General features: G+C 48.2%; 1 protein-coding gene across 2 annotated transcripts; it reads left to right on the forward strand.

The window, feature by feature from the left end:
* The first annotated feature begins 722 nt into the window (after positions 1–722).
* On the forward strand, positions 723–16565 carry LOC135883543 (mitochondrial fission factor-like). 2 transcript variants are annotated; one of them, XM_065410729.1, is made up of 6 exons: positions 723–965; positions 2704–2870; positions 4899–4984; positions 7640–7786; positions 15382–15460; positions 16124–16565. In XM_065410729.1, exons 1-6 carry the CDS (start codon positions 764–766, stop codon positions 16253–16255), a joined length of 813 nt encoding a protein of 270 aa, XP_065266801.1. In that variant the 5' UTR covers positions 723–763; the 3' UTR covers positions 16256–16565. The 2 variants fall into 2 exon arrangements, with proteins under 2 accessions (XP_065266801.1, XP_065266800.1); XM_065410728.1 differs by lacking the exon at positions 7640–7786.
* Positions 16566–16951: the final 386 nt, after the last annotated feature.

Genomic DNA, 16951 nt, shown 5'->3' on the forward strand with positions numbered 1-16951 from the left:
ATTGCAGAAAATTGCTCTGAAAATGGCAGCGGGGAATTCATTTTTGTTGAAATTTCCCAGGGGAAATTTTCAGCTTTTTCCCTGAAAGAAAATTAATGGCTTTTAACAAAAACTTGAAATTTTCTGTGTGGACAGAACACTCTTCATGAAAAATTCTGAATTGAATTGAAAACCCAGTTTTCCCTCAGACAGTTCTGGTGGAAAAATTTTGCCTGGCTGTACCATGTATACTGTGCTCTTTCCTATGGACACTTTACTTCTTTCTTGCTCATTTCCTTACTGCTGAATGTAGATGTGAGAGAGAACATGCTTTTCCCCTCCTACAGGAATTTTCCATTTTTAATCACTATCCGAATCTTTTTGTCTCCTCCCACCAGCTAATTCTTAAGGTGTGCCGTTGCTTGGCTTTTAAAACACAGCATCCCTTTTTTTTTTTTTTTTTTTTTTAATATTGATTACCTCTGCCATTAGCCTGCTGGGTGACCTTGGGCAACTCACTGCATTGCTCTGTGCCTCAGTTTCCCCAGTATCATCCCCATTTCACAGATGGGCGCCCTTGTAAAATGCTTTGAGGTCTGCCAATAAAACTCACTGTATGAGAGTTAGGGATTATTCTTACATTTGCATCTTAAATTGTGCCCACCATGGCAGGATGTGAGAGTGTGTTTGGTGTTGATAGCTTTCTTTCAGTGCCGTGCTGGCTTTTTTTTTTTTTTTTTTAATTGTGTGACCTCCAGGCTGCCAAAGTGAGGCTGGGAATGAAATGACAATGTGGCCATTTCGGGGCCTGGAGGTGAACCGAGCCCCATGTGACCTGAGCTTCATGGAGGCCATCAATCAGCGCATGCAGGTGCCCAACAGGCTGAAGATGGCGGATGAGTCCAACCCACTGGATGAGGAGAGAAAAGCTGAGGAGCTTCGCCCTTCCTTCCAGATGCACATCCCTGATAGGCTGTCGCTGGCAGGTGATGGAATGGGCCGGCTTTGATTGGACATGGACTAGCACAGAGCATAGAATGCAATGGACTCTGTGTAGCATCCCCCATTGGCTGATCCTGACGCGCTTTGCCCTGAGTGGGGACAGAGGGTTTGTTTCTGAGAATTGCATCGGCTGCTGCTGTGTGAGGCAAAAGATCTCCGTGTCTTCCTGTAGCATGAGGGAGGTGTGAGGAGGAGTGTTAGAATGATGGGGAAAGAGAGTGGGAAGTGATGTTCATCACACACTAGTAAAGGTGCCAAAGGGCCCAATGGCAGGGGGGAATGGGCTCCAGAGAGATGAGAGGTTACACTTTCCAAGTGTGGAGAGAAGATGCAGCGTGAAGAGGCAGGAGAAGGTAGCTGTGCACTATGGAGGTTTAGCTGGAGCAGCATGAGTCTATGGAGAACTTTGAAAGCCATGTGGGAAATTGTGGATTAGGTCTGGAAGTGGGTAGGAAGCTAGAGACGGTGATCGAGGCAGGACTAATGTAGCTTTCTGGGGCAACAGAGTAGTCCTGCTGCTGCATTCTGGGCCCTAGACAGCAAGGACCCAAGAGAGACTGACTCAGCCTAAGAGGAAGTGCAGGAGATCTGAATGAGGGTTAAATCAGGCTCAGGGTGAGGCTGGGTTCTGGCAGTACCTGTGGAGGTGGTGACAGGCAGGTTTGCGGATGTGGGAGCAAAAACGTTTGGGATCCAGAATTGCTCTGAGTGTGCAGCCTCGGGGGCAGAGGGCTTGAGGTAGTTAGTGAGCGTGCATGCACTCATCAGAGACGGCTAGGGTGGTGGAGGGAAAGTTCTAAGATCCTCTTGGTGCCACTCAAGCTGGCTAATATCCTTGAGTCCCTGCTTGGGGGAGGCGGAGCTACGACCCGCATTATCCATATCTTCCCCCTCGCCACCTCTTAGTAGAGTCTCCTCCTTGGGATGCCAGGTAAACAAGGACCCAGGGCCCCTACTCTTTGAACACTAACTCCCGAGCCGCAGTGTACTAGCAGCTTTGGAGCTGTATAGTAAGTGACTTTCCTTCTCTGTGCCTTGAGAGGAAGGCTGGCTTATCCTCTGCACAGCTGGTGGTGTGTGTCCGAGGAATGCTTGTTTTAGAGACTTGGAGCTAAAACTCTGATTATTTCTCTGGGGGCTGGCTTTTGGGGAGATTGGCTATGAGTCAGCATGTTCAAACTGCTGCCATCAGTGCCCAAGAGCCTCTAAGACCCGTGAAAACAAGTAGAGCCGAGTAGGGGCATGGTTAGACTTTGCCTGAAGCAGTGAATGTCTTAGTCAGAGGAGTTTTGTCATTGCTCTCCATTCAGATTCCGTGCCATGTGGGTGTAAGAATTCCGGCATGGGATTTCCATGTGCTTGAGGGTGAGTAGTGCCTGTTAATGACACCTGCCCCTCTTTCAGCTAAGCAGAGAGTGCTCCAGTGATTACTGGAGGGAGGTGGGGAGGAAATCCTGAAATGGATTTCTATGGGACAACCTGGAACAGGCACTGGATAAAGACTGCAGACAATGACTGTCACAGCTGCAGGGGGGTGGGGTGGTGGTTTTTGTTGTGTTGGTGTACTCTATTGGTAGCCATAGAAACAGAGTTGCTTCTCCCAGGGATTTGGACATCACTCCCCCTCTTCTCCTCCCCCCCCCCCCCAAGTCTGAACACGATGCTGTTATGTTCTGGGACGTATGCAAATGTTTCTAACTGCCCTCTCTTTCCTCTCTGTAGAGATGATGGATGATAGTCGAAGGCCTCTCCTGTTGGACCAGCTAAGGCAGCACCCCTCTATTGTTGTGCATACGCTTCAGGACCCCTCTACCCAGCCTGCAGGATTTGGGGAGCTCCTGTTTCTGGACACCACGGCCCAGTCAGGCACCCAGAAACGCAAGCGATCGGTACTGTATCTAGAACAGATGTGGGCACCCATAACAAGGCAGTCTCCAGGAGAAAAATTCCTGGGATAGTGAAATGTCCCCAGTGTCCTCTTCCTTCTGCGTCCCATAGCTTACCTGCTAGTGCCCCGTACCTGTGATGAAGTCCTGATTTAAGTGACAAGACAGACAACATGTAAAAGGAGAGCTCCCACCTCTGCAGAATAGATTGATAGGATGACTTATGTTGTAGTTGACTCCTATGAACTCTGGCTCTGTCCAGAGCAAGAGATCGTTGGAGGGGTTCTCTCTGAATTCATTTTTGTCCCACCACTAATGTCCACTGCTGTTATCTCCTCTGGGCAGAATGCGTTCTGGTGCCACTTTGTTTCATGTGGTGTGTCCAGTGCTTAATTTGTAATGAAAGAGGTGTCGGGGCTCAAAAAAATAAAAAATAAAAAAAATTGCTTAACAGTCATAACTGATGCAGCAAGCCTAGAGGTGCCGGGGCTACGAACTGCCAAGCCTAGTGGTGCTGGGGCTCAGCCCTGGCACAAATTAAGCACTGGGTGTGTCCCAAATATAGGCCAACTGGGCTGTGGGATCCCTTTTCAACCCTCCTACTGTGTCAAACAGGAAAAGAAGTTTAGTTTTGTCAGTACTTGGGATCAAAACATTATTTTAAAAAAAATCCAGTATCTGATAATCCAGAGACAAATCTTACTCTAATGCAAAACTAATCTAGAAGAAAGAAGCTGTCTCTGGTTCTCCAATGCTTACAGATAGAGACTTGCGTCTTTAGTCATCCAGACCATCCAACCAGGCCTTCTCTAAGGTGCCTTCACCCATTGGAGCGCTACAGGAGTGCTAGGATATGTAGAGCTTAATTTCTTTCTCTTCAGAGCTCACTCATTGATCTAAATGCCAGCTCCAACTTTTCTGGCTCCAGTCAGGCCCTGGCTGTGAACTGAAACCAAGGGAAATGCTTCCACAACTGGCTGTGAAAGGAAGCTACCAAATTTCATGCAGCTCTACTGTGGGTGATAAGGGAATGCTGCTGCTGCTGGGAAGGGACGACATTGTGTGGGATGGTCACGTATGCACTTCAGGCCCAAGGTCAAGGTTGTTTTATACAACCTGATGGTAGCAGGAATATTTCCAAGAAAGGTTGGATCACTGGGCCGCCTTCTATGGAATGGCAAAACTCCATCTGTTTCTCCCCCCCCCCCCCCCCCTCCCAATGGTATATTTTAAGCCGCCTCCATATGCTGTGGCAGGAGGCTAGTCTGTGATCAAACCAAGGCATAAACAGGTCAGTCTAGCCTTGCTGTCTGAGCCAAATGAAATGCAAGAGAATAAACAAACTTCAAACGAGGTCGTATACAAATTCTTTCAGCTTCAATAAGGGGTTTCATTTGAATATGATGTTTGCATCGAGACGGAGTCCTTATTCTGTATTCTCGTGGAGCAAGGCTGATCATGGGCAAGGCTGGTGTGGAGATGCGTTCTGGCATATGCTGTTCCGGGATCTAAACAAAATATGTCACATTAATACCTTTATGGCCTGAATGACTGTATAATTATGACATAATGTATTCTGTGTTGCACTGGATAAGAAGCGGGCTAAGATAACTACTGTGTAGGCTGGGAGGCTGTTGCATAAATAGGTTATTATTATGCTACCCCAGTGGCAGAGTATGAATTTGAAATTGTTGCCATGGTCCTTACTCAAGGCAAAACTCCCATTGATGCCAGTGGGTCTTTACTGTAGTAAAGACCATGGGATCAGGCCCATATAGCTGTGAAAGCACATTCGTTTACCATATTAAAACTCACTTGGCACTGCAGTTTCACAGTAGGTATGGTGGGGCTGCAATAGAGCTGTAGCAATTCTATTGAATTACTGGGGTTGTTGCCCTCTGCTGCCTCCTGCCCCTGGCTGACGATGGCAGAGCATGGGGGATGCAGTGGGATCATTGAAGAGTTGAACGAGGAGAATAACTCGCAGAGTGTCAGTACTAATCCTCTTGTTTTGTGTATGCGTTCTAACAGACCCACCATGGCAGACTGAGGAAGGAGAGAACTCCGAGCGAGACCCCCGAGATTGCCTTGCGTAGCATGAGCCGGAAGCCTGACCGGTGAGAACTGCCAGGGGCTAATTCACACGCTGAGCATTCAGCCTCTTACTGTGTTCAGATGGTCCATCGGCCCGGCAGCACTCACGCACTATGGGAGGCATGATCCCCATCAATCTAAGGGTATTGACAGGCAGCAGCATGGAAGGAAGGGACCAAGCCCATGTTGGCAAGTTCTAGTGAAATGCTCTTATTAAATGATGTCCCAGCATCAGATGATCCATCCTCTCATGTGTGATCCTCCGTATGAGGTGCTCTAGGCTCACTGAGGGCTCAAGGCCTTGTCAGCACTTGGCCTGACTATCATGCTGAAAGATGTGGCTGGTGCCTGGTCAGCCTTAACCAGCTCAGGCTGGACAGGCCGTGTTTCTCATAGCCATGCTGATCTCCCTCATTGATCTTTAACAACGCGCTGGCCTTCTCTCGCACCGTCCATCTGAGAAGGCTGGAACCCTTCACCAGCAATATGTTAAGACTCTGAACACCTTCCTGAGCTAGGTGTCATCTCTGTTTTACTGAGCAGTTGCCCCAGTGTTACACTAGCACATCCGTATTAGAGCCAAGGATAGAACTCAGGCCCACTGACCCCTGGAACCACAATCATCCTTCCCCTTTTGCTAATGCTGTGAAGGCTATGAAAGCTGACTTTCTGTGACATCATTCACAGAAGCTAATAGTCAGATACCACCGTGGTGAGTGTGGTATAAGCAGATGGGTCACCAATCTATAGTCTCTGAGCTGGTGATCCTGGTTGAGTATAACTATCATAGAATGATAGCAACAAAGAGCTTGAAAGATAATTTAATCCATCTCCCCCCCCCCCCCCACACCAAGACCAGACCAAGTATATCTAGACCTAGACCATCTCTGACAGGTTTGTCTAACCTGTTCTTACAAACCTCCAATGATGGGGGTTCCATAGCCTCCCTTGGTTACCTATTTCAGTACTCAACTATCCTTAGACTTAGAAAGTTTTTTCCTAATATCTAATCTAAATCTCCCTTGCTGATTACTTCTTGTCCTATCTTCAGTGGACCATGGAGAACAATTGATCACTGTCCTCTTTAGGTATAAGAGGGGTAGCCGTGTTAGTCTGGAGCTGTAAAAAGCGACAGAGTCCTGTGGCACCTTATAGACTAACAGATGTATTGGAGCATAAGCTTTTGTGGGTGAATACCCACTTCGTCCGATGCATGTACACCCACGATAGCTTATGCCTCAATATGTCTGTTAGTCTATAAGGTGCCACAGGACGTTTGTCCTCTGTATAACAGCCCTTAACATATTTGAAGAGTGTTAGCAGGTCTCCCCTCAGCCTTCTAGTCTCAAAATTAAACATGCCCAGTTATTTTAACCTTTCCTCATTGGTCAGGTTTTCTAAACCTTGGATGATTATTATTTTGTTGTCGTTGCTCTCCTCTGGACTCTCTCTCCAGTTTGCCCATATCTTTCTGAAAACATGGTGCCTAAAACTGGCCACGATACTCCAGCTGAGGCCTCAGGGCCGAGTAGCATGGGATAATTGCTTTGCTGGTCTCGCATAGGATACTTCTGTTAATACCCCCCAGCATCGTATTAGGCTTTTTTGCAGCTGCATCACATTCTTGGCTCATAGTGAATCACTGATTGAATACTGCCTCTAGATCCTTTTCAGCAGTAATACTGCCTAGCAAGTTATTCCCCATTTTGTTGTTGGGAAGGAAAAAATAAAATGCACAAGTGCAGTACTTTGCACTTGTCTCTATTGAATTTCATCTTTTTGAATTCAGACCAATTGTCCAATTTGTCCAGGGCACTTTGAATTCTAATCCTGTCCTCCAAAGTGCTTGCAATCCCTCACAGCATGGTGTTATCTGCAGATTTTATAAGCATATTCTTCACTTCATTATCCAAGTAATTAATGAAATATTAAATAGTGCCAGACCCACAGACAGACCCCTGATGGACCCCACTAGATACACACTTCCAGTTTGACAGCAAACCATTGATAGCTACTCTTCTGGTATGGTCTTTCAACCAGTTGAGCATCGACTTTATATTCGTTTCACCTAGACCACATCTTGCTAGTTTGCTTATGAGAAAGTCATGTGGGACTGTCAAAAGCCTTTGTAAAATCAATATATATCACATCTACTCCTTCTCTCTTTCTCCTCCCCCCTCCCCCCAGTCCACTAGGGCAGTAACCCCATCAAAGAAGGAAATTAGGTTGGTCTGGCATTTGTTCTTGACAAATCCATGTTGGTCATTACTTATTACCCTGTTGTCTTCTAGGTGCTTACAAACTGATTGTTTAATAATTTGGTTCAGTATCTTTCCAAGTATCGAAGTTAGGCTGATTGGTCTATTATTTCCTGGGTCTGCTTTGTTCCCCGTTTAAAAAACAGATGAGTACTATGTTTGCCCTTCTCCAGCCCTCTGGGACCTCACCTGTCTTCCATGAGTTCTTGAAGATAATTGCTAATGGGTCTGAGATTGTTTAAGTGTCCATTCCATGATGCCTGGGTGTAAGTGAGACGTTACCCTTGCTAACTACGTTCCACTGTAATCCTTGGTGCCATCATAAGGATACTGAGAACAACCCAATCCTGGGTCCCCTGGAGGGAGGGGAAATGCAGCACAGAAGGGAATAACCAGAATGATTCTGTATATGCCCTGCAGGCCAGGCATAAGCACACTACCCAGCCCCCCATTCCCCCAGGATGCCAGGATCTACTCCCCGCAGAACATTTTCCAGATGGTGTACTTCCTGGGTCACCTACTCTTCCACCGTGTTAAGAAGTCTGCCCGAGACCAAGCCCAGCCCAGGTGACTCTGTCTGGCTTGCTTCAGGCCTGTATCCGCACAACTCTGTGTAGGCGCTGTCGCTTTCCTCAAAGACATAACATGGCATGAAGTGGGTGTGCACTTTTTAACCCATAGGGGGCAGCACAGCAGGAGAGGAACTGTTCAGAATATTCTCTTGGGGCCTTTCATGCTCTTTGCTGCTTTACACCCCAAATTGCTAGCCTATGATGTTGGGGTGAGGGGAAACTACCTGTGCAGTCAGCCTGGACCAGCCTTTGAGTGCGATTGACCTCCTCCCCCCCCCCCCCCACCCATATACATTAAAGACACTCTTAAATATATTTAACACCGTTATAAATGCAGGAGGCAAAGCGGGGTTTCGGGTGGAGGCTGACTGCTCACAACCCCCCATGTAATCACCTCGTGACCCCCGAGGGGTCCTGACCCCCAGTTTGAGAACCCCTGGCCTGGACTATCTGAAACTCTCTGAGCTAGGCTTTTGGCCACCTGCCTCTGCTAACATCAATAATTCCCTTGACTGTCCCAAATTATCTAAGGTCTCCCGTGACATGCACGTGACTCCAGCTGTTACCTTAATGTTACACGAGTGCTAGGGTTCTGCATTTACGCTGCCTAATTGATTTTATCAAATGGGTTCAGGGCGGGAAAGGGACTGAAAATCCAGGGAATCTGCTGCCAAATAGCTCTGATCTTGAGCCTCTGACATGGGTTTCTGATCCAGCAGCTCTCTTCTCTGCAGAGTTTATAAGTTTTTTAGGCTCCCAACACCAGTGGCTATAACTCAGGGTATGTCTACACTACGAGAGTAGTTCGATTTTACTTAAATCGAATATGTGGAATCGATATTACAAAGTCGAACGTGTGTATCCACACTAAGGACAGTAATTCGACTTTGTGAATCCACACTAACGGGGCAAGCGTCGACATTGGAAGCGGTGCACTGTGGGCAGCTATCCCACAGTTCCCGCTGCCCATTGGAATTCTGGGTCGAGCCCACAATACCTTCTGGGGAAAAAATGTGTCGAGGGTGGTTTTGGGTAACTGTCGTCATCCAACAGTCACTCCCGCCATCCCTCCCTGAAAGCGCCGGCAGGCAATCAGTTCGCACACTTTTCTGGTCAGTGACAGCGTGGACGCCACAGCACTGCGAGCATGGAGCCCGCTGCGACCATCGCTGCAGTTATGGCCGTTGTCAACACCTCGCACCTTATCATCCACCTTTTCCAGAGGCAGATGCTGAGAAATCGGGCGAGGAGGCTACGGCAGCGCGGTGAGGACATGAAGTCTGAGAGTGGCACAGACCTGTCACAAAGCACGGGACCCCGCGCCGTGGACATCATGGTGGCAATGGGTCATGTTGATGTTGTGGAACGGCGATTCTGGGCCCGGGAAACATGCAGTCCCACCAGTCCGTGCTTAGTGTTGCAGGTCTGGGATGAATCACAGTGGCTGTGAAACTTTCGGATGCGGAAGGGAACTTTCCTGGAACTTTGTGAATTGCTGTCCCATGCCCTGAAGCGCAAGGACACCCGGATGCGAGCAGCCCTGAGTGTCCAGAAGCGAGTGGCCATAGCCCTCTGGAAGCTTGCAACGCCAGACAGCTACCGGTCAGTCGCGAACCACTTTGGCGTGGGCAAATCTGGCGTGCGGGTTGTTGTGATGCAAGTAGCCAACGCAATCGTTGAGGTACTGCTGTCAAAGGTAGTGACCCTGGGAAACGTGCAGGTCATCATAGATGGCTTCGCCGCGATAGGATTCCCAAACTGCGGTGGGGCTATAGATGGAACTCACATCCCTATCCTGGGACCGGACCACCAGGCCAGCCAGTACGTTAACCGAAAGGGCTACTTTTCAATGGTGCTGCAAGCACTGGTGGACCATAGGGGACGTTTTACAAACATCAACGTTGGATGGCCGGGCAAGGTTCATGACGCTCGTGTTTTCAGGAACTCTGGTCTGTTTAGACGGCTGCAGGAAGGTATTTACTTCCCGGACCACAAAATAACTGTTGGGGATGTGGAGATGCCTATAGTGATCCTCGGAGACCCAGCCTACCCGCTAATGCCCTGGCTCATGAAGCCCTATACAGGCGCCCTGGACAGTGGAAAAAGAACTCTTCAACTACCGGCTGAGCAAGTGCAGAATGGTGGTGGAGTGTGCTTTTGGACGTCTCAAGTGGAGATGGAGAAGCTTACTGACTCGCTCTGATCTCAGCGAAACCAATATCCCCATTGTTGTTGCAGCTTGCTGTGTGCTCCACAATCTGTGTGAGAGCAAGGGGGAGACCTTTATGGCGGGGTGGGAGGTTGAGGCAAATAGCCTGGCTGCTGATTACGCCCAGCCAGACAGCCGTGCGATTAGAAGGGCCCAGCGGGACGCGCTGTGCATCCGGGAGGCTTTGAAAGCTAGGTTCCACAGTGAGCAGGGTAACCTGTGACTATTAAGTTTGTTTAAAGAGAAGATGAACCTTTCCCCGTTTCTTTACCCAGTGAATGTTGACTATCTTCTCCAGTTACATACCCCGTTCCCCCCCCCTTCCAACACACGTTTAAAAATAAAATCACTGGAAATTTCTTAATGAACACTGTTTTCTTTATTCCTGTTTTCTTGGTAAAGTGTTGAAACTGGGACGCAGACTGTGGTGGGGAGCGGGTGTAGTGTAGTGATGCAAAGGACGCTTCTAAACTCGAGGAATGACAGGCTCCGCACTGGTGGACTGGTTGTTTCAACGGAGCCTGCCACCCCTCCTGTTCGGGACTCTGTGTGTGGGGGCTATGTGACTTTGTGGCAGGGGGAGGACAGTTACAGATCCCCTGCTGCGTGGCTCTGTGATCCAGGATAAGGACCGCTGCATAAGATCTCTAACCGCCCTCCCCTGCCACAAAGTCACATGCCCCCCCCCCCCCCACAGAACATGAAAACCACCTCCCAGACTGACCAGGGTGCCTAGTGACTGCAATGTGTGTGTGACCTGCTGCTGAACCTGCCCCCCGCCTCTGTACCCTGGTAAAGGTGACTGTCCTGTCCAATTACCAACCCCCTTCCCCCCCTTCAAACAGACTCTCCTCAAAAAGAACATGATGGAAACAGTAATTAACAGGAACGTATTTTTTATTAGCAACTACACTGTTAGGGGATGAAACTGGGACGGGGGCTTGGGTGAGGCGGGAAGGAAAGGACTTATCAAATTTTGGGGAATGACAGCCTTCTGCTCCTTGAGCAGTCTGCAGGGGTGGAGTGAGAGTTTTCACGGACTCTGCCGCCCCTCCTTCTTGGTACTTTTGGTGAGGGGGTATGGGACTTTGTGGCAGGGGAGAGTGGTTACAGATAGACTGCAGCAGGGCTCTGTCCTTCTGCTTCCGGTCCTGCAGAACATCCACAAGGCGCCGGAGCATGTCAGTTTGCTCCCTCATTAGTCCAAGCAGCGTTTGAGTCGCCTGCTGGTCTTCCTGCCGCCACCTCTCCTCCCGTTCAATGTGTGCTCGATGGATTTGGGACATGTTCTCCCTCCACTGGGTCTGCTGGGCCGCCTTGGCTTGGGAGCAGCCCATAAGTTCTGAGAACATGTCGTCCCGTGTCCTTTTCTTTCTACGCCTAATCTGCGCCAGCCTCTGGGAGGGGGATGCCGGGGTAGGTCGGGAGACAGTCGCAGCTGTGGGATGGGAAAAAGGGAGTGAATTCCTCACAAAGATAAATTTTGTTGTGAACAAAGAACATAGTCTTTCTCTGTGAAGAAGACCATGCATAGCACCTATCCCATGCGCACTCAGGACAAGGTCGAATTATCGGCCTTCGCATTCAGTGCCTGGGGTCTTGCAGTGCAGATCAGAGAAGCGGGGCAGGACAGCGGAATTTGGGTAGCAGGCTGACATGGTAAGCCGTAGACTTGTGGCTGCTTAAAACTTTAATAATAGCACTGGCCTCCTTTCCCGTTCAAAGCAATGCTCCTAGCGTTGGCCAGTTCCTGCTGCCAGCAATCCGGCAAGCATGAACTCTTCCCCTGTCCCACCCCCTCGCAGCTGTCCCAGGGAAAGATCCCTGTATACTGCCCCTCTCCCGCCTCCACTGCGTGGCTGTAAACCGCCGGTTACAGTTCTGTAAAGGAACAGGCAAGCAATCCCAATACTAACATTCCCCTACCTAATTCAAAGCAAGTCACCATGAGCGACATCACTCTGATGAGGATTTCAGAGACGGAGAAAGAACGGATGCTTCGGGAAAGCCTGCAAAAACCAGGGCAGTATGCCGCCCTGCTCTGCAAGGCAATGATCCCGGAGTACTTGATGATCTCCTGGCGCGGAAACGTTTCCTACTACGGAGGACACAATAAGGCCGCTCTCCCAAGGAACCTCATGCAAAGGCTTTCCAATTACCGCCAGGAGAGCTTCATGGAGATGTCCCATGAGGATTTCAGCTCTATCCCCGGATATATAGACCGAATTTTACTGTAGCTGCACTGGCAAGGACTAAACAGTAGAGCACCTAGGGCAAACCAATCATGATAAACCGGACATTGTTAGATTTTTTTTGCAGTAGTTGCACTGCCAAGGACTGAAACGTTAAGCGCCTAGGGCAAACTAATCATGAAAAACCCATTGTTAATATTCCTGTTCTGTTCAAAATAAATGTTTACATGTTTAAAACACTTACCGACTGATCCTTCCCCTGATTCTGGGTCAGGGTTAACGCCTGGGGACGGTTGGTAGGGGATCTCTGTGAGGGTGATGAAGAGATCCTGGCTGTCTGGGAAATCACCGTTGTAAGCGCTGTCGACTGCCTCGTCCTCCTCATCTCCTTCCTCATCTTCCCCGTCCGCTAACATCTCCGAGGAAGCGGCCGTCGACAATATCCCATCGTCAGAGTCCACGGTCAGTGGTGGGGTAGTGGTGGCGGCCACACCTAGGATGGAATGCAGTGCCTCATAGAAACGGCATGTCTGGGGCTGGGATCCGGAGCGTCCGTTTGCCTCTTTGGTCTTCTGGTAGCCTTGTCTCAGCTCCTTGATTTTCACGCAGCACTGCGTTGCATCCCGGCTGTATCCTCTCTGTCATGGCTTTTGAGATCTTCTCGTAGATCTTTGCATTCCGTCTTTTCGATCGCAGCTCGGAAAGCACGGACTCATCGCCCCACACAGCGATCAGATCCAAGACTTCCCGATCAGTCCATGCTGGGGCCCTCTTTCTATTCTGAGATTGCATGGCCATCTCTGCTGGAGAGCTCTGCATCGTTGCCAGTGCTGCTGAGCTCGCCACGATGTCCAAACAGGAAATGAGATTCAAACTGGCCAGACAGGAAAAGGAATTCAAATTTTCCCAGGGCTTTTCCTGTGTGGCTGGTCAGAGCATCCGAGCTCTGACTGCTGTCCAGAGCGTCAGAGTGGTGCACTGTGGGATAGCTCCCGGAGCTATTACCGTCGATTTCCATCCACACCTAGCTTAATTCGACATGGCCATGTCGAATTTAGCGCTACTCCCCTCGTTGGGGAGGAGTACAGAAGTCGAGTACAGAAGTCGAATTTAAGAGACCTCTGTCGAACTAAATAGCTTCGTTGTGTGGACGGGTTAATTCGAGTTAACGCTGCTAAATTCGACATAACCTCCTAGTGTAGACCAGGCCTCAGTCATCCTTCAATTCTCTTTCAGGATTCTGTTATGCTGAGCTATGCAGCCCCTGGAATTTGCACATCATCTGTGTTGTCAGCAGGCTAGGACCTCCGTAATCAAATGATTTTGAGGAAAGACAAGGGAAACAGAAGTTATATTGTGTAGACACAAAGTGACAGTCAAACAGCTTTAAATGTGTGAATAACGTTCTTCAAACCTGGCTTGTTTTTGGAAGTCTGTTTTCTCTACAAAACCAGCCTAGTTTGAAACTGAGTTTTGGTTATCTTATCCAAATGCACCATTTCTGATAGGTGAAAAGTTTATGTTCACACATAATAAAAAATTACAACTGATTTTGCTCCATTGTTCATAACCAGAAACAAACCTTTGGTAAATCTGCTGCTAGATGACATTCTTGAAAGTTGCGTCACTGGAAAAAGGGGGTTAGAATTAAAGGTAATTTTCAGTCTATACCATAATGGGCACTACCTGGACCTGGCATGATTTTTTTTTTTTTTTTTTTTTTTTTTTTTTCCCCAATGAAAAATTGTGGGTTGTTTCAGTTGTTAATATTTTATGTCTGGAGACATCAACACTGCTGCATCACAATTTTTTTTTTTTTTTTTTTTTTTTTTTTACTTATGTCGTATTATAGAGTTATATGAAGATATAATATTGATCAGTATCCATTTCCTTAAACCTCTTCATACTGTCTTGGATTGTGGTGTTTTCCCCAGAACAAACTTTGCGAACTAATTCAAATCCACAGAGAGATCCTGTCTGTTTTATATGCTATCAAACATAGTCCACATTTTGGGCCGGAGCCTCTCAGACCATGTAAATGGGAGCATTGAAGTCAGTGGAATGACATCCATTCATACCAGCTGAGAATCTGGTTTTACAATTACAATGAAATGTTTGGAGCACTGTGTTAGAAAAGTTGACTCTGAAAATGGCAGCTCCCTTTTACCCAGCCTGTCCCCTCTAGTCCTGTCCGCTGACTTTCCTGAGACAAAGCTGTTACTCCCAGTAGCCCTGCAGAATCAATGCAGCTATAGGAGAGCGAGCTGGAGTTCTTTCTGTGTCTCACATTCATAGGATCATAGAATATCAGGGTTGGAAGGGACCTCAGGAGGTCATCTAGTCCAACCCCCTGCACAAATCAGGACCAATCCCCAACTAAATCTGCTACTACTGGTGATCCCCCAACTAAATCTTTGCTACTGGTGGTGTAAGAAGCAGACAGAACACGGATGGATTATTTTTTTTTCCAGGTCTCACATAGAATTTCTTCTGAAGGCAATAAGGTCCTTTGCCTAGTGAAGTGACCCTGCTGGGGATCATGGAAAGTAACTAGAGAACGCTCCTTTTAACAGAGATCCGTGACTATCTGCCCCAGTGCATGAGCCATCCTTTGACATATATATTTTTTTTAATGGGAAAAAATAGCAGATTTATACATTATAGACCAGATCTTCTTCTGATTTACACCAGCACAGATCCATAGAATTCAGTGGAGCTATGCCAGTTTATGCCAGCTGAGGCCTTGGCCCTGATTTGTGTGTTCATGGGCCATTTTAATCAGTGTGTGTGTGTGTGTGTGTGTGTGTGTGTGTGTAATATATAGAGCAAACTGCCAATTGGTAAATATCACATTCTCTACTCTCCATATGTCGAGCTTCTAACAATATAGACATGGCTGTATAACACTACCCATTGCAGCATGCGCTGTATATTTCACAATGATGGTAACTGAGAGCTGCATGTTGATAGGATTTAAGTAGCTGTGGTGTGGTTAAAAAGACATGCTATATCTTCACAATAACATCTGGTGTTTTTTCCTCTGTTTTTGATTTCCCCATCCAACAGGTGTGCTTTTTGCATGGGTAACCCTTCCCTCACCTCTTCCTGGCTGTGTACACGAGCTGATGTGATTGCATTCTCTTGATCTCTGTTTGCACATTTGCATCTCTCTGTTTTCCTTCTTCCTAGCTCCCAGAACACTGGGCCAGCCTCAGAAAGCTCCCTGGAGGAGATCGGCGTGACTGACATTATAGCCATGAGGAAACAGGTGAGAAAGAGGAGACGTTTTGCAACTGGACTCTGTGAAAGCTGCCTAAGGGATAATGAGAGCAGGTACCACCAGTACCAGTAGTGGGCGCCTCCACAGCTAGTGCTCTTTTATCCCAGCCTCTCCTCTTATCAGGGGTACCCTCAAGGGCAGTGTATCTGTGGACTCCTCTTGCAACCAGTGCTCCTATTCTCGAAGCTGGCTGTAGGGATTAGGGTGACCAGACAGCAAGTGTAAAAAATCGGGACAGTGGGTGGGGGTAATAGAAGCCCATATAAGAGAGACTCAAAAATCAGGACTGTCTCTATAAAATCGGGACATCTGGTCACCCTAATAGGGATTTTACTGTCCTAAAGCAACTGGGAAAGTGCTTGACCCTGGCAGACTCCAGTCACTGACACTAAATGGCCCCTGATGCTCTGCTGGACCCTAACATTTTGCTTCCTGCTGTATTTGTGTGGTCCAGATGACAACCCTTTCCACACCAGGACAGTCTCTCCTGCTGGGAGAGGTAGACCTGGAGTAGCTGTGAGCTCCTACCCCTGCACTCTGTGCTGTTGGACCAACCCTACAGAGACACCTGCTGGTAGAGGCTAGGGGCAGCTTCCTTTATACCCTCATTTGCTGCATAACTTGTTACTGACCTGGCTGCTTTTTCTGCAGTTGAACAAGATCTCGGGGAGGCTGCGGACTCTGGAGGAGCAATGTACTGGCTGGCGTCAGAAGGAGCTTCTGGTCTACTCTGTGCTAGTCTCTGCATGTCTCATCAACACCTGGCTTTGGCTAAGGAGATAAAGAGCCCTACCCATCCCAGGAGAGACTGTGTGTGTGTGATGGGGGAATCCTCACTAGAGCACTTATGAACAGTAAACTCAGTGTGCTTCTTAAAGTGACTGGCCCTCTTCTCCTAGTGTAGATTCCCTGCGGATCTGAGACCTTTGGCCCCTGTTGGAGTGAAGATGAACAGACGGGGATGTACTTGCAATGCTGGAGGAAATGGGGTGGGGGGAGGAGTGAGAACTGCAGGGCTGGGTTCTCTTGCCTGTGAAGCCAGTGACTATGAGGAGATGTTTGGGAGGGCTTGCTTATAAACAATGAATTTCGGTCTGTGTCCTGCAGCCATGTTGCTTTGGGCTTTGGCTTTATCAGATTGCTACTGCTCTATAAATATTAACTATGGTGGTGTAAGCTGGGTTGGGTCAGTACCTGGATGGGAAGCCTCCAGAGATATCCCAGGCACTGCGAGAAGTAGCCTTGGTCATTCAGTAGGTGGTCCTCTATTTCCTTGTGATCTGCACTGAACTGGCACCCCAGCCCGCTGTTAGGGGATGCTAGGCTGCTATTGGTGCCATCTTTCAGAGGAGAGACAAAACTGACATTCTGGGCACCTGTGGCCATCAGAAATTCCACTGCATTTTGGACATAGTCAGCCCTGGTCTTCTGGCCAAATTCCAGCCAGATAACTAAACTTTGACTCCTTAAGATTCCCCT

The sequence above is a fragment of the Emys orbicularis genome, chromosome 9 (assembly GCF_028017835.1).
Source record: "Emys orbicularis isolate rEmyOrb1 chromosome 9, rEmyOrb1.hap1, whole genome shotgun sequence".
In the NCBI taxonomy this organism is placed as follows: domain Eukaryota; kingdom Metazoa; phylum Chordata; order Testudines; family Emydidae; genus Emys; species Emys orbicularis.

What these genes read in the sequence shown, in the direction of transcription:
- LOC135883543 (XM_065410729.1), top strand. Translation starts at nt 764, where the DNA reads ATGACAATGTGGCCATTTCGGGGCCTGGAGGTGAACCGAGCCCCATGT. An exon ending in CCCAGAAACGCAAGCGATCG is followed by an intron (nt 2,871 to 4,898) that starts GTACTGTATCTA and finishes GCGTTCTAACAG; the next exon opens with ACCCACCATGGCAGACTGAG. An exon ending in ATGAGCCGGAAGCCTGACCG is followed by an intron (nt 4,985 to 7,639) that starts GTGAGAACTGCC and finishes TATGCCCTGCAG; the next exon opens with GCCAGGCATAAGCACACTAC.